Source organism: Colobus angolensis, unplaced genomic scaffold (assembly GCF_000951035.1).
Source record: "Colobus angolensis palliatus isolate OR3802 unplaced genomic scaffold, Cang.pa_1.0 Scaffold4, whole genome shotgun sequence".
Taxonomy (NCBI): Eukaryota; Metazoa; Chordata; class Mammalia; order Primates; family Cercopithecidae; genus Colobus; species Colobus angolensis.
This window is the reverse complement of record NW_012117376.1, coordinates 11,419,254-11,441,484: the sequence shown is the minus strand read 5'-3', so window position 1 is coordinate 11,441,484 and position 22,231 is coordinate 11,419,254. Positions and strand designations below refer to the sequence as shown.

At 54.4% G+C, this 22,231-nt stretch overlaps 1 protein-coding gene across 4 annotated transcripts in view; it reads left to right on the top strand.

Moving 5' to 3' along the window:
- PTPRU (protein tyrosine phosphatase, receptor type, U) overlaps positions 1-20,643 on the top strand; it is a 77,514-nt gene extending 56,871 nt beyond the window's left edge. For 2 of the 4 annotated variants that reach the window (XM_011955497.1, XM_011955495.1), the window contains 12 exons: positions 4,695-4,731; positions 5,398-5,486; positions 5,585-5,701; positions 6,487-6,641; positions 9,276-9,411; positions 9,906-10,055; positions 11,633-11,806; positions 14,565-14,705; positions 17,281-17,406; positions 17,539-17,696; positions 19,051-19,186; positions 19,459-20,643. In XM_011955497.1, the coding sequence (XP_011810887.1) occupies positions 4,695-4,731; positions 5,398-5,486; positions 5,585-5,701; positions 6,487-6,641; positions 9,276-9,411; positions 9,906-10,055; positions 11,633-11,806; positions 14,565-14,705; positions 17,281-17,406; positions 17,539-17,696; positions 19,051-19,186; positions 19,459-19,521 (1,482 nt within the window). In that variant the 3' untranslated portion in view covers positions 19,522-20,643. Of the gene's footprint in view, positions 1-4,694; positions 4,732-5,397; positions 5,496-5,584; positions 5,702-6,486; positions 6,642-9,275; positions 9,412-9,905; positions 10,056-11,632; positions 11,807-14,564; positions 14,706-17,280; positions 17,407-17,538; positions 17,697-19,050; positions 19,187-19,458 lie in introns of all 4 variants that reach the window. The other 2 variants (XM_011955496.1, XM_011955494.1) reach the window with 1 other exon arrangement.
- The last annotated feature ends 1,588 nt before the right edge of the window (positions 20,644-22,231 follow it).

The window sequence follows — 22,231 nt, the reverse complement described above, 5'->3', positions numbered from 1 at the left end:
CGCGAAGCGACTTGTCCCGGGTTGCAGAGCTTGTGAGTGGTAAAGAAAGGACTCAGATCTCAGCCTGTCTTTGTCTCTAAAGCCTTTGCTGCTGTGAGGCTGTCCTGCCCCCTGTTGCAGCAGCAGGACTTGGATGGATGGGAGGAAGGGGCCAGAGACAGAGTAGGCAGCCAGGAGGCTTGGGCTTGGGTGTCAAGGAGAGGTGATGAGTCTACTCCCTAGGTGTGGAAGAGGGGTGAGACGGGATGGGGCCCCTAACCCCTACAGCAAACCAAGTTTGGGACAGCATCATTTAATCACGTATGAAATAAATTTTAAGCACTTCCTTTGTGCCACGCATTGTGCTGGGCACCAGGGATACAGATGTGAACAAGACAGTCATGACCTCTGCTTTCCTTGAATGTATCTATTCGAGTGGGTGAGACAGATAGACATTTCTACAAATCAAAATAACTTCAGATTAGATGAGCAAGTGCAGGTCAGGAGAGAGATGATACAGATTGAGTGTTACACAGCAGGCTAGTGGCAGAGCCAGGGCTGGTTTGGCGGGCTTTGTGGAGGAAGCAGGGCTTGAGCTGCCTCTGGGTGGCTGGAGAGGAGAGGGAAGAGTATCCCGGGTGGGGAGCTGCCTAAGCAAAGGCCTGGGGGGCCAGGCGGAGCAAGGCACAGGTCTGGGAGCCGAGGTAGTCAGGGCTTCTGGAGGTGGCCTCTCCTCTCCCTCTTCTTCTCCTCCTCCTGGGGCCAGATGTGCCATGCCGTGTTTCCCAGAATCCCTTGCTGCCTCCCCCACTCATCGTATCCCTTGGTTGGAGTCAGGGCCAGGCCTGGCCTCGCAGACTTGGGCAGCTTTGGTGACAGTGGGCCTCTCCTTGGTCTTGTCAAGGTCCCAGTTGGCTTCTCTTGGGCCCTGGCAGGGACACACCACTCCCCACTCCGTGGCTCAGCCCGGCCCAGCCTGCCCGTCTCCGCTCTGCCTGCCCTGCTCACATCGCCCATTCTGGCCACTCCTGTGCTCCGTCCACCTCCATCTGCCCCTGGCCTAATATCTGTCTCTTTTGCTTTGTACTGTTCCCTCACTGGAATCATTAAGATTCGGATAAACCGAGAAGTAAGTATCTCTCTCCCCTTCTCCTCCTCCTCCTCTTCCTCCTGTCTGTCTGACTGGCTGTATCTCAGACTCTCACAGTCTCTGGCTGTCTCTCTCTCTCTCTGTCTCTGTCCTTCCTTTCTACTTATGTGCCCAGCACCAACCGTCCATTTCAGCAGCCTGGCCAGGGGCCTCCCAGGGCTGAAGATTCGGGAGTGTTCCTATTGTAAGCAGTTCCCTCCCATCCTCCACTCCCTTGAGCAGGGGCAGCAGTGTTGGGGGTGCTTCCCCTGCCCCATTCTGCACTGGTCACCACTGTCTGTCACCTTCCTTCCCTGGCCCCGCCATTCCCAAGGGGTCCTCCCTAGCTGCACCTTCCACAGGACCCTTTGGAGGGTGCAGGGAAAGCTGCCCTGGAGGGCCCTGTTTCTGCTGCTTGAGGGTCAAGATCTTGGACAGCCCCAGGTCAGCCTCCTAAAACTACTTTCCCTAGTGTTCAAATACCTTCATGATCAGTTTGCCTGAAACTCAACCCCGACCATTTTACCCTCAATTTAGCCTTAATTTGAATGTTTTCTGGAGGGAGCAGTTTGGATATTCTGTTTTTTAAAATCATGCATTTTTTTTTTCTTTTTTTCTTTTTGAGATGGAGTTTTACTTTTGTTGCCCAGGCTGGAGTGTAGTGGCACGATCTTGGCTCACTGCAACCTCTGCCTCCCCGGTTCAAGTGATTCTCCTGCCTCAGCCTCCCAAGTAATTGGGATTATAGGCACGTACCACCACGCCTGGCTAATTTTTGTATTTTTACTACAGTTGGGGTTTCACCATGTTAGGCTGGTCTCAAACTCCTGACCTTAGGTGATCCACCTGCCTTGGCCTCCCAAAGTGCTGGGATTACAGGCATGAGCCACCACACCTGGCCCATTTTTTAGCCTTTTAAAATTAAAAAAAAAACTACCATAATTCACCTAGCTATTCTCTGATTTGATTTCTTTTTTCTTTTTTTTTTGAGACAGGTTCTTGCTCTATCACCTAGGCTGGAGGGCAGGGGTGTGATAATGGCTCACTGCAGCCTTGAACTCGTATGCACAAGCAATCCTCCTACCTCAGCCTACTGAGTAGCTGGGACTACAGGCGTGTGCTGCCATGCCTGGCTAATTTTTTTCATTTTTTTTTTTTAAAGAGATGGGGTCTTCCCAGCACTTTGGGAAGCCAAGGCAGGCAGATTGCTTGAGTCCAGGCGTTCGAGACCAGCGTGGGCAACACAGTGAGATTGTCTCTACAAAAAATACAAAAATTAGCTGGGTGTGGCGGCTCATGCCTGTAGTCCCAGATACTGGAGAGGCTGAAGTGGGAGGATCGCTTAAGCCCGGGAGGCAGAAGTTGCAGTGAGCCGAGATCGTGCCATTGCACTCCAGACTGAGCAACAGAGCCAGTCCCTGACTCAAAAAAAAAAAAAAAAGAGAGAGACAGAGAGAGATGGGGCCTCACTATGTTGCCTAGGCTGGGGATTTTTAATACATATATACTATTTTCATAATATTTAATGACTGATATGATTATTTGTGGGTGCTTTTTCCATATTGTCTCCTTTTTCCTTTAAAAAATATATTTCTTGGCTGGGTGCAGTGGCTCGCACCTGTAATGTCAGTACTTGGGGAGGCTGAGGCAGGAGGATTGCTTGAGCTCAGGAGTTAGACCAGCCTAGGTAACATAGTGAGACCCTGTTTCTACAAACAAACCGACAAACAAAAATTAGTTGGATATAGTGGCCTGTGCCTGTAGTCCCAGCTACTTGGGAGGCTGAGGTGGGAGGATTGCTTGAGCACTGGAGTTCGAGGCTGCAGTGGAGACAGTGGCATAGAGTGACAGCAGGAGGGAATTGAGCTAGACACGAAGTTGCAGTGCTGAGGGCTGGGAGACGCTGGGAGGCTTTTCATCATTAGTCACTTTGACTGTGTTTTGGTCATTTTCATGGGAACAGTGAGCAGGTATCCAACAGAATCTCTGAGTGTTTGTCTTACTATTATCCTCATATTGCCGAGCAGAATAAAGGCTTAGAGAGGTTGAGAGCCTGGCTACTCAGAGGATGTTTTGAGGCCAGCAATATGAATACCCTCTGGGAGCTGGTGATGCAAAATCCTGGGCCCCACCCCAGACCTTTGAATCTGAATCTGCCTTTTAACAAGATCCCCGGGAGATTTATGTGCTCAAGAAAGACTGAGAAGCACCTTCTCAGCGCTCCAAGTTACACAGCTACTACTGCATAGCTGTGGCAGGGACCCAGGTCCATTCAGCTCCAAGACTCAGGTTCTTCATCCCATAGTCAGTCACCTTCTGCCCCAGCAATTCTTGACTTCCATTTGACACATTTGATTCATTTGTATCCTCAAGGATACCGCTTCAGCTTTAAAATAGTAGTAGTAGTAATAATAATGGCTGTTACTGATTAAGTACTGACTTTGTTCTAGACCCAGTGCCAGGCATTTAACATACTACTTCATTTGCTCCTCACAGCAGCCCCTCAGAGGTAAATGCTGTAATTGTTCCATTTTATAGACATGAAAATGGAGGCATAGAGAAATGAGGGGGTTTTTGCTCAAAGGCACACAGCTAGTGAGAGGTAGAGCTGGGATTTGAACCTTGGCAGTCTGGCCCCCGGGCTCCTCAGGCCTGGGAAGTTCACGAGACCAGAGTTGTTGCTGGGAGCTGTATTGAGAGTGTACACTTGAGGTAGGGGCCTGGGCTAGTTTTCTCAGTGCCAGCCCTGCAGTACTAATTCCCCTTTCCGCATTGATGCCCTTGGTATCTGGTGAATTCTTTTGCTTAGAAAGATGAGGCCTTATGGCAGGACCTCATGGGTGGCTGTGGCCCTGGGGTGGCTTGTGGGAGGGCAGGTTTCTCTCCTCAGCTTGGGGGCTCTGGGGATGGAGGATGAAGTAGCTCTTGGCCTCTCTCTTGTGGGAGGTGGTACAGGTAAAGTGCTTAGCACAGTACGTGACCATAACAGGGTCATTATTATTGATCTTAAAGATTTTAACATTTTATCTAAGGGCCGTGAGTAATGCCTGTGCCCATATACTTCCATCCTGAAGCCCTCATTTAGGCCCACCATGCTCTGAGTGACTGAGGAGTAGGGGGAAGGGGTACTGTCCATGCTGGTTATCCCGAGGGGGGCTAGGATAACTGACAAACTCTGGTTACCCCACATTTGGGATCTGGGTTGTTTAGAGCTTCTGGAACCCTGGGAACAGGCAGGGCCATTGGGGACTCTGTCTCCCAACGACAGCCTCGCGGAAAGCAGATACCTCTCTCCACTTTATGGGTGGGGGGTCCCTCTAGGCACATAAAGGAGTCATGTCCTCTCTGGGGTTGCACAGTCCAGGTTGGATTAAGCCCACAACTCTGGTGTCCCAGCTGCATTTCTCCACTTCCTTGGGGACTAGGGGGGATGCAAAGTCACCCTGGGTAGGAGGTCCTAGGGACGCGAGGGAACAGTTCCCTGGTGGGGTAGGGGTTCTGCCGCTGGGAGGGGAGGGCAGAGGGGGTGTGAGGGAGTGAGGGGCTGCTCTCTGGGGTCTAACCTTGCCCTCTCCTCCTGTTCCAGGGTTACCACAGGTCAAACCACTTCATAGCCACTCAAGGTACCTGGCACCTCTGCCCACATGCGCCTTCCTGTGTGCCTCCCGGCATGCTGGAATGCCCTCAGCTTGCCTTTCTGCCTCCCCTACTGATCCACTTGGATTCCTGAGTGTCCCCCAGCCCTCGCCACATTCTGGCTCCCTGCTTGTTCATGTGCTCCCTATTCTGCTGGGCCTCTTGGAATCTGGCCGACTGCCTTTGTCCCCTCTTTGTGTTTGTGTCTCCCTGTTGTGCTTAGTCCATCTGCGGTTGCTGGTCCACCTGCCTGTCTCCAAAGTGGTGTTTGCAAAAGGGCTAGCCGGGCTCAGGCCTCATGGGTGTGGGTTGGGCCTCTCGGTCTGGTGGCTGCCTGGGTTCTGTTTGCATCTTTTTCCACGACTGTCCATCTGTCTGTCCCTCCTGGACACTCATGCCATTGCCAAACCATCTGGCCCTCCTCCAGGGTCCCATTCAGGATGAGCGGGCTCTTTAGCCAGGCCCTCTCCTGATGCAATGCAGCCTCAGGGCCCTACAGGCAGGCGTCAGCTGCAAACTGGGTGTTGTGGGCGGCATGAAGCCCCTGTTGGGGCTCAGGAGGCCTGGCCTAGGGCGTGGTGCTGGATGGTGCTGGGTGTGCTGACCTGGGGTGGAGACCTTGTCTCAGGGACAGGCATCCTCTGCATCCCCAGGGCCGAAGCCTGAGATGGTCTATGACTTCTGGCGCATGGTGTGGCAGGAGCATTGTTCCAGCATCGTCATGATCACCAAGCTGGTCGAGGTGGGCAGGGTAAGCCGGGCTGTGGGGCGAGCTGGGGCGCATGGCAGGCCAAGGGGGCAGCGACGAGCCCACTGAGTCCTGTCCTGTGGGGCCTTCAGGTGAAATGCTCACGGTATTGGCCAGAGGACTCAGACACCTACGGGGACATCAAGATCACGCTGGTGAAGACGGAGACCCTGGCTGAGTATGTCGTACGCACTTTTGCCCTGGAGCGGGTGAGTCTCCCCGCCGCCTGTTCCCTGCAGAGGGTGCCTGAGCAGGGATCAGAGCCCACTCCCACTTCCCCCAACTCTGGGAGCAGGAGGGTGAGGAGCACACCACTGGCCATCTCAGCAAGGAAGCTACTTGGTCACTGTTTGCTGGGAACACTCTGGAAGGGCAGGAAGGTCACTGCCTTTGTTGGTGCCCATAAGAGGAAGCCGAGACAATGAAGGGGTTGACAGTATCTGCCAGGTGCTGGCTCCTACTCTGTGCTGAGCCTGCTACACATATTGTTTCAGTCCTGGAAAGCTCCGTGGGATTAGCCCAGATACGGAAAGTGAGGCTCGGAGGGCTTATGCCAGGCAGGAGAGGCCACATAGTCAGTGACTGGCTGGTGAGTCCTGTCCACGATCCCATTTGGTCTGCTCTGTAAAGTCCTCAGAGGAAAGATAGTTTTTTTCCTTTAAATTAAGACCCTGGGAGTCAAAATGATCTATGTTTACACAACAACCTGGTGGCAGAGGTGAGTATTTCATAGCCCAGGTTTAGGCATCAGGCAGACCATTGTCCAAATCCTGCGTGTTGTCGGTTTCTCTAACCTTGGGAAAGTGGCTTCTCCTCTTTGAGCCTTAGTTTTCTTGTTTGTACGATGGGACATTAATACCTACTTCATCAATAAATTGATCATTGGGATTAGTTGAGATTATACAATGAGACGCTCACCACAGTGCCTGGCACACAGCAGGTGTCTAATAGATGGTGCCAGGGACTCTGACTATTATTCCCATTGTCTCCCCAGAGAGGCTACTCTGCCCGGCACGAGGTCCGCCAGTTCCACTTCACAGCGTGGCCAGAGCATGGCGTCCCCTACCACGCCACGGGGCTGCTGGCTTTCATCCGGCGCGTGAAGGCCTCCACCCCACCTGATGCCGGGCCCGTTGTCATCCACTGCAGGTAGGGGCACCGGGAATCCCAAGGAGAAAAGGGGCCCATCTCCCTGGGAAGTTGGGCTTGGGGTTGGGTTGGTTTAGGATCCGTAGTGGAGACCAGGCCTGGGTTCTCCTGCTTAGAGACAAAGTGCAGGAGGGAGCAACCCCCAAAGGCCCTGTCCCCTTTGAGCTTTGGCTCTGAAGTTGGCACCTTCATGTGCTCCCCAAGACCTGTGAAGCCCCTTGACCCAGTTGCTGAGGAGTCACTGGAGATAGGGAAGGGCCTAGGGGCTGGTGAGACACCGCACGATTGAGTTCTGCCTGCTTTCAGTAAGCAGCTTTTCGTTGTACACCTGCTGCGTGCTAGGCCTGGCCTGGGGGTGGGAAGGACTTCAGTTCTTTCCGCCAAACCCAGTGGGCCTTGCCCACCCACTGGCCTTCACACCTTCTGCAGACCCTGACTGGCTCCCGTGACCCCAGCTGCCCCTCCTCTCTCTGCTTCCTCCCTGGCTCCACATCTTTCTCTTGTTTCTTAAATGGGGACCCAGCACGCTGTCCTGGTCTGCCCTCTGTCTCCTCCTGGAGAGCCTAACCCCCAACCTTTGTGGCTTTGTCCATGGCCTCTGGGTCTCACTGTGGTTCCTCTACTGTGTTCTTATCAGCTCCCCAGATGCCGCATGGTAGAGTCGTCCTCCCTGCCCTGCCGCCTAAACCAGCTTCTCTTTGATTTCTTTAGGCCTCTTTGAGATGCCATCTTTTAAAAACAAAACTTTATTGATATATAATACACTTAAAGCAAAGTGCAGAAATATGTTTAAAAATATGAATTTTCATAAACTGGGCACACCTGTGAAATAACCAGCTCTACTCAGATTAAGAAACAGAATATTGGCTGGGCACAGGGGCTCATGCCTGTAATCTCAGCACTTTGGGAATCCAAGGTGGGAGGATCATTTGAGGCCAAAAGTTCGAGACCAGTCTGGGCAACATAATGAGACCTCATTGCTACAAAAATGAAAAAAATTAGTGAGGCGTGGTGGCACAAGCCTGTAGTCCCAGCTACCTGTGAGGCTGAGGCGGGAGGTTTGTTTGAGTATGGGAGTTCCAGGTTACAGTAAACTGTAATTGCACCACTGTACTCCAGCCTGGGCAACAGAGCGAGACTCTGCCTCTAAAAAAATTTTTTTTTAAAGTAAAGAAGGGAACAGGACATGAAGCCCCAGAAGCCCCCTTGAGCCCGTTTCTGGCCTGAATTCCCCCATCCCCGGTCCCAGTGAAATCACTGTTCTGACTTCTACAGCAAAGTTAGTTTCGCATGTTTTTGGACTTGTCATAAATGGAATCGTACAGCATGTACTGTTTGCTGTTTGTCTTCTTTCCCTCAGCCTTAGGTTTGTGAGGTTCGTCCACAGTGGATCATCTTCCGAGTGAATAAATGACAGTGTGTTTGTCCATTCTGCCACGATAGGCATTTGGGTTGTTTCCAGTCTTGAGCTGTTATGAGTAGTGCTGCTAAGGACATTCGATCGCATGTCTTTTGGCCAAGAAATGTATTTCTTTCTGTGTGGTATGCATGTAGGAGCAGAACTGTTATCTGTGTGAACGTTCAGCTTTAGGAGATACTGCTGAGCAGTTTTCCAAGGGGATTGTGCTAAGTTAAGCCCCACCAGGGATATACAGGATATTCAGTTGCTATATGTCCTTGCCAGCACGTGGATGCCACCATTTTGAAACCTGAAATCTTGCTGTCATCTTTGTCCACTCTCCTTCCCCTTCAACTCTGCGCAACCTTGTGTGAGGACAAGGAACTTGATGTGCCTCCAGTCAAATTAGGGAGATAGCCACATAAACAATGACTTTGTAGCAGGAAGAGTGTTTTATTGAATTAATTAATTATTTTTTTTTTGAGACAGGATCTTGTTCTGTCATCCAGGATGAAGTGCAGTGGTGTGGTCTCGGCTCACTGCAACCTCCACCTCCTGGGTTCAAGCGATTCTTCTGCCTCAGCCTCCTGAGTAGCTGGGATTACAGGCACGTGCCACCACACCCGGCTAATTTTTGTATTTTTTGGTAGAGACAGGATTTCACTATGTTGGCCAGGCTGGTCTCAAACTCCTGACCTCAAGTGATCCATCCACCTCAGCCTCCTAGAGTGCTGGGGTTAGCCACCGTGCGTGGCCATGAAGAGTGTTTCAATAAAAACCTGCCCACATTGCTTTGGGACCTCGAAAGAATGACATCATCCTGGAAGGGTCAGGGATGCTCCAGTGGCTATGTGAATGAGTATGAGTGTGTGGGCTTTTTAAGGATGTGCAGGAGATTTGGTGGTTTTCAGGAGGAAAGAACATTCTTGAATTAGCTCCGAGGGTCATCTCTCCTAATCTAAGTTGCTAGGTTGAGCCAGTGTCACTTTTGCATTCTCCCCACCCTCTCTCTCCTTCCCCAAGGCCCATCCCATCTCTGTCCTCTGGCACATTTCACCGGAGCTCTTCCATCCAGCAGCCTGCGCCCTGGCTCCTTACTTGGGGAGGGGCAATCATCTCTGTGTCCCTGTCCCCTGTATGGTGTAGACATGGCTAGTGCCCTCCTCTCTTCTTCTCCTTAGTCCCGGGCTTCCTCCCCAAAGCTCTGACATGGCCTGGGGCTGCTCTCTCTCCAGCGCGGGCACCGGCCGCACAGGTTGCTACATCGTCCTGGATGTGATGCTGGACATGGCAGAGTGTGAGGGCGTCGTGGACATTTACAACTGTGTGAAGACTCTCTGCTCCCGCCGCGTCAACATGATCCAGACTGAGGTGCGGGGACCTGGCCCTGTCCCCACCATTACTTCTAGGACTAGAGTTTCTCGTGAAGGAGCCTGGAGCCGGCGGGGCATGCCCAAAGGGTGTCCTGAGGCTCTTCCCTTCCCTCAGATCATCCCTGACCTTGAGCCACCAACCGCATAGGGTCATCCTGGACTGCTCCCCTGTGTTCTGTTGGGTGGGGTCAGACAACGGGTCCTGTAGCTGACATACCTGGGATTGCATCCTCACTGGATATGTGATCGTGGGCTGTCCCCCACCTCTCAGAGCACCTCACGGGGTTGTTATAGGGGATAGGGATGAAATAGGAGATAAAGGGGCATGTCCATGGAGGTTGTTTCAGGTAGGCTTGGTGCAGCCTGTAGTAACACATGGTTGGCCACTACCTCAGAGCACCCTGCCTCAACTTTGAGCTTGCTTAAGCCCCATCACCACAGATCTCCAGCTTCTAGGCCCCTCCTCGGCCTCATTCTCGTCTCCTGTTCCAGGAGCAGTACATCTTCATTCATGATGCAATCTTGGAGGCCTGCCTGTGTGGGGAGACCACCATCCCTGTCAGTGAGTTCAAGGCCACCTACAAGGAGATGATCCGCATTGATCCTCAGAGTAATTCCTCCCAGCTGCGGGAAGAGTTCCAGGTAGGGGATGAGTGCACGTGTATAGGGGTGTGTGTGTGTGTGTGTGTGTGTTAGGGTGTCCTCAGTATTGCAAGAGTCATTGAAGGCCGAGAAGCAGGGACCAGCCTGAGGCCACAGCTGGAGGGACAGAGCTGAGCTACTAGGAAGGACTTTGGGACAGCAGAAGAGGGAGTACATCAAAGCAGTTAAGAGCCCAGGCTTTGAAGTCAGATAAACCTAGGTTCAAATCCTGACTTACCTAGTTAAGAGCTGTGAGTATCCTTAAACAAGTCCCTTTACCTCTCTGAGCCTCAGTTTTGTTACCCAGAGAAGAAAAGTGTGAATATGTCCCTTGGAGTGTTTGTATTCATTGGGATTCTTTTGGTTGTGAGTGATAAAAATCCAGCTTTTGTAACTGAAAAGCCTGAGGATTGTGCAGCTTCAGTTGTGGCTGGATCCAGGGGCTCAGATGATGATGCCAACACGTGGTTTCTCTCTGCCTTGGTTCTGCTCTCCTGTTTTGGCTTCATTTTCAGACCTGCACCTGGCCCCCAGCAGTGCTGGGCTCCTGTCATCTCTATTGTCCAGTGACTTTGGAAAAAGGCACTTGCTCCCAGCATCCCCCCAAAAGTCCTAGATCAGATTCTCATGTTCCCATCCCTGGACCAGTCACAGGTCAGAGAGATGGAGCTCGCTGATTGCCCCTGGCTCTGGTCACATACCCAAGGCCTGGCTCTTGGGGCAGGACCAGGCTCACCATATCACATGGCTGAGATGGGAAAAGGCTGGTTCTCCAGAGAAGCCTGAGCGTGATCACTGGGTGGGCAGAGACCTCAGTAGTCCTCTTCACTCCAGGGTTCCTGCAGTGGCTCAGCAGGATGGCACGTGCTGGGGACCTGGCACTTCTCACAGGAGGTGCAGGATTCCCGGAGGAGGGTGTCAGGCTTTGGGGATATGATAGACTGCGTTCCCTGTGAGGGATCTCCAAGAACAAGAGTAAGAAACAGAGCCCCTGGGTCTGGCTGCATGAGGTGTGAAGGCACGGGGGTGGAGGAGATGCTCCAGAGATCCGGGTGTGATTCAGTGCCCGGTGCTTAGGACTTCATTCTGTTCAGACAGGGCCATGACCAAGGAAGGTGACCCCCTCTCCAAGTGCCTGGAGTCCGCTTTGTGGAGGGCATGGGGTTTCAGGGGTTGCCTCAGTGAAGGCACTGATGAGCTAGTAGAGATCCTCACTGTGCCCATCTGTGTGTGCCGAGCTCAGCCCCGTGCTTGTCATGATCTCACTTTGGCCTCCCAACAGCCCCATGAAGTAGGCATATTACTTCCCTATTTCACAGTCGAGGAAACTGAGGCAGAGAGATGCAGTAGCTTGTCTGAGGTTATGTGGGTGGCAAGGAGGTAGACTCTGGTCTCTAGAGCTCTGTCCAGGCCCTACAATGGAGTCTGGGTCCCTGCTCTGTACCCTTCTCTCTGGACCTCAGTTTCTCCATCCATAAAATGGGGTTAGTAACTCAGTCCAGCCTCCTTCACGGGGATGTGAGGAGGCCCAGCAAGCTCTGGACATAACTCTCTGTCCCCACCCCCGCTCCCTGTAGACGCTGAACTCGGTCACCCCGCCTCTGGACGTGGAGGAGTGCAGCATTGCCCTGTTGCCCCGAAACCGCGACAAGAACCGCAGCATGGACGTCCTGCCGCCCGACCGCTGCCTGCCCTTCCTCATCTCCACTGATGGGGACCCCAACAACTATATTAATGCGGCTCTGACTGATGTGAGAGCTCGGGGTAGAGGGGGCTCTGGGGCTCCCCCTCCCGGCAGCATCAGGGAAGGTCCAGGGTCCAAGGGAACAGAGCTGAAGGCTCTGGTTGGGGGAACCCCTGCCCATTCTGGGGAACAGGATCGTGCATGACTCTCCTACCCCTAGGGATCTTCCATTCAGGGCATTCAAGCCAGTGTCCCCCACACTCTGCCTGAGCGGGGTCTGTTTGTGGAGTTCAGGCAGGGCTGTCTCCAGGATCAGGCTCAGCAGAGCCTGGGGTAGGATGAGTGATTCAGGGGACTTTGGCGGGGGAGACCTCAAGGGTTTGGGGATGGAACTTGAGACCTGATGTTTGCAGCCAGGGGAGCTTGTCCTGGGGAGAATGAGCTGGAGTCCGCTCCAGGACCAAGCCTGGGACAGTAATCTCTGGCCCCATTCTTCCCTGGATGGGCATGGGCCCTCTGAGGGCACAGGAGCCGTTTAGAAGTCTCTTTCCCTGCTCCCAGCTCAGAGGCTTTGCTTCCTTTACTGAGGGTTGCAAGCAGCGCAGGAGATGGGTGCTGGCATTTTAGGCCCCTGATAAATGGCTCCAAGATGCTGCTGTCTGAGGCAGGAAGGGTCTAGGATTATTATGCCTATTCCTCTGCGACACTGGAACCAGTTCATATATAGACACAGGAGACACACGGGTGGAGATCAAATGTTATAGATAAAACTGGAGATGGAGTTTGAGATGTGTGGCCAATGGGTGGGCCGCTCCTTCGCCTCTCCCCAATATAGCTGTGTAACCGCAGGCCACCCCTCCCCGTCAGGGACTGGCCGTTACTGGCAGGGGGCAGGAGCAGTTGACTGCGTGCTTTCTGAGGGTAGGCTGGCCTGGAAAAAGAGGGAGTGGAGCCAAGCAGCCTCGCTTATGGGAGGAGTGAGTGAAGGGTGGGCCAGGGTCAGGTGTGTCACCGCTGCGTCTCTCCACACAGAAATGAGGGATGCCGACAGGGCAAGAGGGAGATGGACTTTTTATGGCCTGATGCCTGGCCAGGAACCCCTTGGCAGGACAGTGCAGGGGACAGCAGGGTTTCTTTAAAGAGGGTGACCTCCCAGAGGGCTTCTGGGCATCAACTGAAGGAGAGGGGAAGAGCAGCCCTAGCCGCTATGGGAGAGACGTGAGGGGCCCATCAGTCACTGTCACTCAGCTTGGTGGATGGAATGTGTGCTCACATGCTCGCCTGGGGACATCCGGCCTGCTGAGGAGTCAGGGGTCCTGGAGGAGTGGCATGTAGTGCTGGGAAGATCTTTGGACTAAACTTAAAAAGCTGTACTCTCGTGCCCAGCCCCCTCCTTGACCTTAGGGTACCCATCTGCACAATGGGGGCCTGGAAGGGAGACTGTCTGAGGGTCCTGAGCTGGGGCTCCCTGGCCCTGATGGGTGGGTTATCACATGGAGAAGTTCTGGGACAGCCCTGTCCCCTCCTGAGGTCATTGATGCCTCTGATGTCTGACCCCAGCCATGCGGGTCCTATTGGCTCAGGAGCCAGGAGGCCCCATTTCTCAGACAGGCCCTGAACTCGTCAGTGAGGGGCCAGCTGGAATCTTTTTTTGGTGGTCAAGTCTTCAAGGAGCCTCGTTGGGCACCCAGGCCTGAGTTTTGGAGTCTGGCTGGGCCTGGCCTTGAGGAGTTGTTAATCAAGAGCCTTCAGAGAGTCCTGGAGAGGGACCACTGGGGGACCAGGGGACTCCTTGTTTCTCTGCACCACAACTTGCAGGATTACAAAGGGCAGATCAAGATTTGGTCAGGGCCCAAGTCAGGGTCAAGGCCAGAAGAAGCCAGACAAAGACCAGGGTCATGGGAGCCTGTGTCAGCCCCTAGGTCGGGAGGAAGACTGGGGGTCAGGAGAAGAGCTCAGGAAAGAGAGGGGGATATGGCACAGGGTGGGGCAGGGCAGGTCACCAGGGGAGCCTGGGAGCCAGATCTCTGACGGGAGAAGGCCGGGTGCCAGCTCCCCTGGCGGGACGAGGGAGCAGTGAGCAGCGTCAGGGCCTGTCACTGCCTGGGGAGCCTGGGGTCCCAGACCCTTCATTGATGGAATTGGGAGGGACCTAGAGATTTATTTATTCAAAATATTTACTGAGCCCCTACAGGGCTCTGGGTGGAGACCACACCCTGGAAGCTCTGCTCTCCTGAACCTTGCTTTTAGGAGATGGAGTGGGATAGTTAGGAAATAAATATACAATGAAATGTCATCAACTGGAAATTTTTACAAATACAGCCAGGCAGAGTGTTTAATGTGGATTTGGGGTGTTGGCGGGGGACTATTTTTGATGAGGTGGTAGGGGAGGGCTTTTTGAGGAGGTGATAAGCAAAGACCAGGAAGAAGTGAGGGAGAGAGCCATATAGACATTTGGGAAATTTGGCCTAGGCAGCCAAAATAGCAGATGCCGAAGCGCAGAGGCAGGGAGTAAGCTTGGCCAGCCTCTGCCGTGAGCTCAGCATCATGCCCAAGCTCCCCTCACCATACCTTTGGAAACTTTTGCTGTTTAGTTCTGGGGGGTCCTGGGCTTGGTGCCCAGAGGCCTGGGTCCACCCTGTCAACCCAGGGGCTCCGTGTGCCGACCAACATCAGAAATGGCCCACTGGAGGCAGCCTGCTCCGGTGGGGCACAACCGCCCAACTCAGGATGGGCAGTACGGGAAGACAGTCTGGGGCAGAGGCTCAGCCCAGGCCAGGGGCTGGGAACAGGGCCCCCCCCGCTGAGTCCCGGTTTCCCTGCAGAGCTACACACGGAGCGCGGCCTTCATCGTGACCCTGCACCCGCTGCAGAGCACCACACCTGACTTCTGGCGACTGGTTTACGACTACGGGTGCACCTCCATCGTCATGCTCAACCAGCTGAACCAGTCCAACTCCGCCTGGGTGAGGCCTCCACTGGCCAGGCCGACAGGCCACCTGCTGCCCAGGTCCTCTGTGTATTCAGCGGCATGGTCCCCAAAGCCAAGAGTTGAGTCCCAGCTCTGCCATCTATTTATTGTGTGACGAGTCATACACCTTCTTAGAGCCTCAGTTTTCTCATCTGTAAAACAAGGGTGTCAGATGGGAGACCACTAATTGCTCTTTTTCTTTTCTTTTTTTGAGACAAGGTCTCACTCTTTTGCCTGGGCTGGAGTGCAGTAGCGGGATCATAGCGCACTGAGTTGTGCAGCCTTGACCTCCTGGGCCCAAGCCATCCTTCCACCTCAGCCTGTCGAGTAGCTGGGACTACAGGCTGCATCACCACAGCTGGCTGATTTTTTTTTTTTTTAAATAGAAACACAATCTCACTATGTCGCCTGGGCTGGTCTTGAACACCTGGCCTCAAGTGATCCTCCCACCTTGGCCTCCCAAAGTACTGGGATTACAGGCATGAGCCATTGCATCTGTCCACAGTTGCTCTTTCTTGGCCCCCTGCTAAGCCAGGGACTGCTTTGCACTTATGGTCTTATTTAGAATCTATAATGACCCTGGAGGGAAGGCTTCAGTGAGAAAATTAAGACCCAAAGAGGTACAGTGCCTTCTCCAGGGCCACATGGCTGGGGAGGGGCAGAGCTGCACTCCCCAGCCTCGACTGCCTCATTCCAGAGCTTCTGCTCTTTTAGTCACTCCACTAAAGCGCCCTTCACGGGGACTTCCGAGGTAGAGTACAATTCAAACCTCCTACTTTCTGACTGTTTGATCTAGGGTAAGTTGATTGACCTCTTTGAGTTTCACTTTCCTTCTCTGTAAAATGGGGGCCATCACAGGACCTGTTCTTAAGGGTTATTGTGAGGACCAGGTCAGGTGTGCATAGGATGCATGGCACTGCTGTGTCTGGTGCACAGTAGGCACGTGGTACGCGTAGGCAGCAGGCAGGGACAAAGATGATGAGTGTGACAGTTGCATTTGAGATTGGCCCAGACACTGGTTCAGTGACCTCAGCCTGGGGGCAGCCCCTCTGACTCCCCCATTTCCCTTTGGAGCTCCCAAAATGTACAGATACCCAGCCTTCCAGCCCTGCCTGACCATGTGCTGTAGGCTTCTGGACCCCTTCCCACTCCGGCTTTCTGCTGGGCTCGGGGCTAGGAAGATTTGCTGTAAAATGAGTACAACAGCTTCTTAATGGCCTCCTGGAGAATATTTCGTTAACTGGGCTCTTTATGCATCAGGCACTTTGTGAAAATGACCCAGGACTACAGGGTAATGGGCCTCAGCCCTGGGTGTAGCAGGAACCATCCTTGAGGGTGGAGGGGAGAGGCCCAGAGGGAGGCTCACACAGACGTCATTCACTGGGCACTGATTTGCTCATCTGCTCAACCAACTTTGCCCATGAACTGCTCCCTGCAGTGGGCAGGGAGGAGACAGAGGCAGAAGAGACACAGCCCCTCCCAGATCTCATGGTCCAGAAGGAAACAGGTAGAAAAACTGATAGTGACAGCACAGAGGGAAAAGGGCTTTCAAAGAGCTGGCACAGGGACAGAGAAACCCGGGGGACCATGTATCAGGGACAGCTTCCTGGAGGAGGTAGTGTCTGACCGGAGATATGTGGGAAGGGCAGAGTTGACTAGCTGAGGAGGTGGAGGAGGAGTGACCCGTGGAGAGGGAGCAGCCTGTGCAGAGTTCTGAATGCACAGGGTTGCCAGGACCTGAGGCAAAACGGGGAAGGTGGTGTCCTCCTGTCATGGGCTGTGGTCAGAGGGGATTGATGAGCATGGTGTCTTTTTGGAAGAGGTTGGGAGGCATTTTACAGATGGAGAAACTGGGGCCAAGTGAAAGGAAGAGCCTTTCCTGGGCCTCAGGCATAGCTGAGACTAGAAACTGAGGCTCAGGATACTTAGCCTGGAGGATGTGTGTGTGCGCGCGTATGTGTGTGTGCACGTGTGTGTATATGTACGTGTGTGTGTGTGTGTGTGTATGAGGTCAGAAGGCTGTACCTCCTCTGTTCCTCCACAGTCTGGAGTCTGGGAGGGGGTTGTATTTAGGACACTGACTCCATGGAGGGGTCCTGGGGCAGAAGTGGGAGTACTGAACTGTGTTGCAGTGTCAGGGACACCCCACCTCTGGGAGCTGGTGCTGAAGGGCAGAGGCAGTGAGAGAGAAGGCTGGGGGAGGTTCTGGGGTGGGTGGGAGTGATCCAGGCCTATTCCTGGAAGCAGGCAGCCTCATGTAGGAGCGTGTGAACCGGTTAAGGTGTAGCTTTCTAGCTGCACAGCAGTAGGCATCAGTGCACTGTTTGCGAAGGGTTCGTCTTGGCTGATCTGAACATGTCAGTGCAGAACGTATTGGGGCAGGTGGGCCTTGCAGCCTGTGGGTGATTGGTGGTGACTGGAGGGCTGCTGAAGGTGAGTCTGGAGTGAGTGGGTGGGCCAGGGTGCGTGGGAGCTACAGGGCAAATGTGGAGCCCTGCGAGTGGGCATGGCTGTGGGGTGAGCCCCGGCCAGGCTCCACTCAGCTCTCCCCTCTCCGTGCCCATGCCCAGCCCTGCCTGCAGTACTGGCCAGAGCCAGGCCGGCAGCAGTATGGCCTCATGGAGGTGGAGTTTATGTCGGGCACAGCAGATGAAGACTTAGTGGCCCGAGTCTTCCGGGTGCAGAACATCTCTCGGGTGAGTGGTCTGAGGATCCCCAGGGAAAGAACCTGGGTGGTGGCTGGGGCAGCTTTTAATGACCCTCCGGGTCATCAGGGGCCCCTGGGACTCTGGTGCTCATGTCCCCGTGGCTGGCTGCCCCGTCTCCAGCTGCAGGAGGGGCACCTGCTGGTGCGGCACTTCCAGTTCCTGCGCTGGTCTGCATACCGGGACACGCCTGACTCCAAGAAGGCCTTCCTGCACCTGCTGGCTGAGGTGGACAAGTGGCAGGCCGAGAGTGGGGATGGGCGCACCATTGTGCACTGCCTGTGAGTACCTGCCCAGCAGGAGGGCGGGTGGAGGGGTTGGGGAGCCAGGGGCAGAGGTCCAGTCTGAAAGGGTGCCAGCTTTGGCTGGACTGCAAAGCTGGCACTGAAACCCCTGGGCTCTCAGATGCTGCCCAACCAGCCAAGGCTGGCCCTGGAGGAATCCAGTCAGTTTCCAGGCTATAGACTCAGCCCTGAACAACCGCCTAGTACCCTCTGTGTGATGTCTGACTTCACCAATTTGAGAGTCCTTTGTCAGAATTTTTTACCCCATTAGATTGTGGCACACTTTTTATCCCAACAGAATACCAACCTTTGTTCATGCATGCACACATGTGACTTTTTCAATCCATCCATCCATCCATCCATCCATCCATCCATCCATCCATCCATCCATCCATCCATCCGCATACCCCATTCATAAGTTCATGTATTCACTCATGTCTGGGTGCAGTCACTCCCTTGCTCCCCACTTTTTCATGCTTTCAGCACTTACTGAGCCTCTCGAGTGGCAGGCTGGGCCTACTGGAAGCTGGTGGGGAGCTGAGTCAGTCTGGGTCTGGCCCCCAGGGGTTTCGGTTCTTCTGGTGGGAAAGACCCCTGAGAAGGGGAGTGAGGGCCGCCTCAGTCTGCCACCCGCCAGGAGGCACCCCACACGTGGAGTCACAGGGAAGGAGGGAGAGGCACAGAGGGGATGGAGCTCTGTGGGAGGCTGTGGGCTTGACTTGGGGTGTGGGTACGTTTGTGCCTGTGTGCCCACGTTGCCAGGTGGTGACCGGTCTTCTCAGCGTTCCTGTTCCACCTTGCTCTCTGGGTACGCGCTTGCTGCTACCCCGCCGTTCTTTGTCACTGCCTTTGTCTCCGGGTGTTTCTCTTGGAGTGTGTCTGGCCTCCTTTCTCTCAGAATCTGCAGTCTGTTGTGCCTTGAGAACATGTCTTCTGAGATGTCCTAGCCTCTGATCCTCCTTAACCTAGTCCTGCTGGTCACCTCTGGGCCCTCTCCTCCTTCCTCTGGGTTCCCTAGCCCCACCCCTTACCTCAGGGTCCTCAGCCCTGCCCTTCTGAGTTCCCTAGTTCTGCCCCTCACCTTGGGCTCTTTGGCCCTTCTTAGTTTCCTTGCCCCGCCCCTCACCTTTGTACTCTTCGGCCCCTCCTTTCTGGGTTTCCTAGCTCTGCCTCTCATTTCTGGGCTCTTTGGCCTCTTCCTTCTGGGTTCCCTAGCTCTGCCCCTCTCCTCTAGGCTCTCTGCCCCTTCTTCGTGGTTCCCTGACCCTTCCCTTACCTTCAGGTTCCAAGGCCCCACCCCTCACCTTTGGCTCCTGAGCCCCGCCCCAAACCTTTTGCATCTCTCATTCAGAAATGGGGGAGGACGCAGTGGCACCTTCTGCGCCTGCTCTACGGTCCTGGAGATGATACGCTGCCACAACTTGGTGGACGTTTTCTTTGCTGCCAAAACCCTCCGGAACTACAAACCCAACATGGTGGAGACCATGGTGAGGGGCTGTGTCCCGTGCCCAGCCACTTCTACCTTCCTGGTCCATGCCAGGCCAGGTTCCTTAGCAACCACTCTCCCGTATCTGGGCCCCACCATTGGGCCTTGGTTCTAGCCCTGTGGTCCTAAAACATTACCCCCATTTCCCCGTTGTCCCCGAGGGTGGGCCTGGGCTCATGCTTGCCCTCTCGCTCCCCGTTCCCCACCCCCCGCCGCCACAATACTGGAGTCGGGGTCAGGCTCATGATTTCCTCCCTCTCTTTCTCTCCCCAGGATCAGTACCACTTTTGCTATGATGTGGCCCTGGAATACTTGGAGGGGCTGGAGTCAAGATAGCGGGGCCCTGGCCTGGGGCACCCACTGCACACTCAGGGCCAGACCCACCATCCTGGACTGGCGAGGAAGATCAGTGCCTCCTGCTCTGCCCAAACACACCCCCGTGGGGCAAGCATTGGAGTGGATGCTGGGCCATCTTGCTGCCCCTTCCACTGTCCCATGGGCAGGTCATAGGCCAAGGAGGAGCGTAGCAAGTCTGCAGCCCAGCCCCACCTCCATAGGGTCCTGCAGGCCTGTGCTGAGAGGCCTGGCACTGCCTGGCAGAGTGACAAGGGCCCAGGCTGGCCGGCTCTGGGGTACTCAAGCCAAGCCCCTTGGCACCATCCTGGCCTTTGGCAGGGATGAGTGAGGCCCTGCAGAGAGTATCCCAGGCCAAGATTCCCACTCAGCCTGCCCCCTCTGCATGTGGGTAGAGGGTGTACTGGGGCTTGGCATCTAGGATTCCATCTGGCACAGCCTCTGAGGGTCCTGGGGAGGCAGGACTCTGTTCTGAACAGCCAGTGGGGTACACTGACTGTCCTCCCCAGGGGAACTGCAGTGCCCTCCTCCCCACTGCCCCCTGCAGCCCCTGGGATATTTTGCTCACTATCCCTCCCCACTTCTGCTTCCCTGGTATGTGCTCTGAGCTTCCCTGAACCAGGATCTGCCCATTCCTGCTGGGCCCCACGGTGGGCTCCTTCCCTGCCTGACCCACTGTTGCAGAATGAAGTCACCTTGCCCCCCTCTTCCTTTCATCTTCAGGCCTCACTGGCCTGTCCTGCTCAGCTTGGGCCAGTGACAATCTGCAAGGCTGAACAACAGCCCCTGGGGTTGAGGCCCCTGTGGCTCCTGGTCAGGCTGCCCTTTGTGGGGAGGGGCAGTGTTAGAGCAGGGCTGGTCATGCCCTCTGGAGTTCAGAGGAAGGAGGACCAGTGCTTTTTTGTTTCTTTTGTTATTTTTGGATGGGTGGTTGGGAAGGTCTCTTTAACATGGGGCAGGCCACACCCCCATTCTGTGCCTCAATTTCCCCATCTGTAAACTGTAGATATGACTACTGACCTACCTCGCAGGGGGCTGTGGGGAGGCCTAAGCTGATGTTTGTAAAGTGCTTTGTAAATAAACGTGCTCCCTGAATGCCACAGAGCAGCCCTGTGTGTGTCTCACCAGCCTGACGGGGCCTGCTCGCCTGCCCCCAGCCTCCAGTGCAGTGGGAGAGTCCTGGAGAGGCCTGGGTTCTGATCCAGTCCTGGTTTTTCTGTTTGTAAAATGGTGGGAGTGTGGACCAGGACATCACTCAGGGTCCTTTCACTTTCAGAGTTGGTTCCAAGGGACCCTGGCCATTGCTGCCCCCACCCAGGCCTCTGAAGCAGTTCCTCAGGTAGGGTATATCAACCTGAGACCCCTGAGGGCCACAGAGCTGCCTCTCACCCCACTGGGGGCCCTGGATCAGGTTGAGCTCTTTCTGGGGCAGAATGGGAGGCTCAGGCTGTGGTGTCAGGCAGATGGGCCCAGCAGCTGCGAGACCCTGGGTGAGTTAGTGCCCTCTCTGGGGCCTACTTTATCATCTGTAAAGTGGAGACAGTCCTGTTTGGATCAGATGAGGTAATGATTAAGTGCCTTATGCAGTGCCAGGCACATTGAAAGGGCTCACTTTACAAACATGGCAGAGATGGGGGCAGAGGAGACACAGCCCTGCTGAGGATGACCGTCCCATTGCCCCAGCCCAGCCCATTCCCAGCCCCAGCCTCGTCATGGGGTAGAGAGGGAGGAGGAGCAGGCTGGCTGGTAGGGACCCGGGTCACTCCTGGCTCTGTCACAGACTTGCTGCCTGACCTTGGACAAGACAATTCCTGTTTCTGGGCCTCAGTTTCTTCATATGAAGGCTGACTCTATGATGTACTCATTCTATTTGCACACTGGCTGACCCTGTGTGCCTCAGCTTCTCCATTGGTCAGAGGATACAACCCATTCTAATGACCTCACAATTCAGCGTACTTTAATCTGAGTTAAAAATTAATTGGCCAGTTAGGATCGCACTTGACTAGGGCACAGACTGACCCCTCATCCTCATTCTGAGCTGACCTCTGAGCCTTACGTGATGGATCACAAATGTGTGTCATGGGTACTGGCCCAGTGATAGAATATGACTTGCTTTGCCCAATAGCATGTGAGTTGTGGATCCCAGGTCTCATGAGGCCTTGCGGTTTTTGCTTTCGCTCTTCTGGAACTCTGCTATACAAGGGAAGCTGTCTCACCTACCGGATGATTTGAGGGCACACAGAGGAGAACCAGCGCATGCCATGAACAGTCAGTATCAACTCCCAGGCTGTGAGTGAGGCTGTCCTGGACCTTCTAGTCTAGCTGACCTGTCAGGTAAGTGTAGCCCCATGGCTAAGCTTAGAAGACACTGCCCAATGAGCCCCTAGAACTGGGAGAGATGATAAATGGTTCTTTCTCTGAAGACGGTCTGTTGGAATCCCTTGTTACATACACAGTTAGCTTTCGCTGACACGCGTGTGGAGCAGTCTGGATGCGGCTTGGCCCTTTGCTCTGTTCGGTGCTGGCTCCTCAAGGGCAGGAAGTGTTTCTGTGCCATCTTGTGTCCATTGCCCAGTAAGGGGCTTGTCTGGGAGCTAGTGCCCTGGAAATGTTGGCACGAAGGAGGGAAGGAAGGAGAGGTTGGACTTGCCTGCCCGACTGACCAGGGGCATCTGGCCTCTCAGAGGAACTG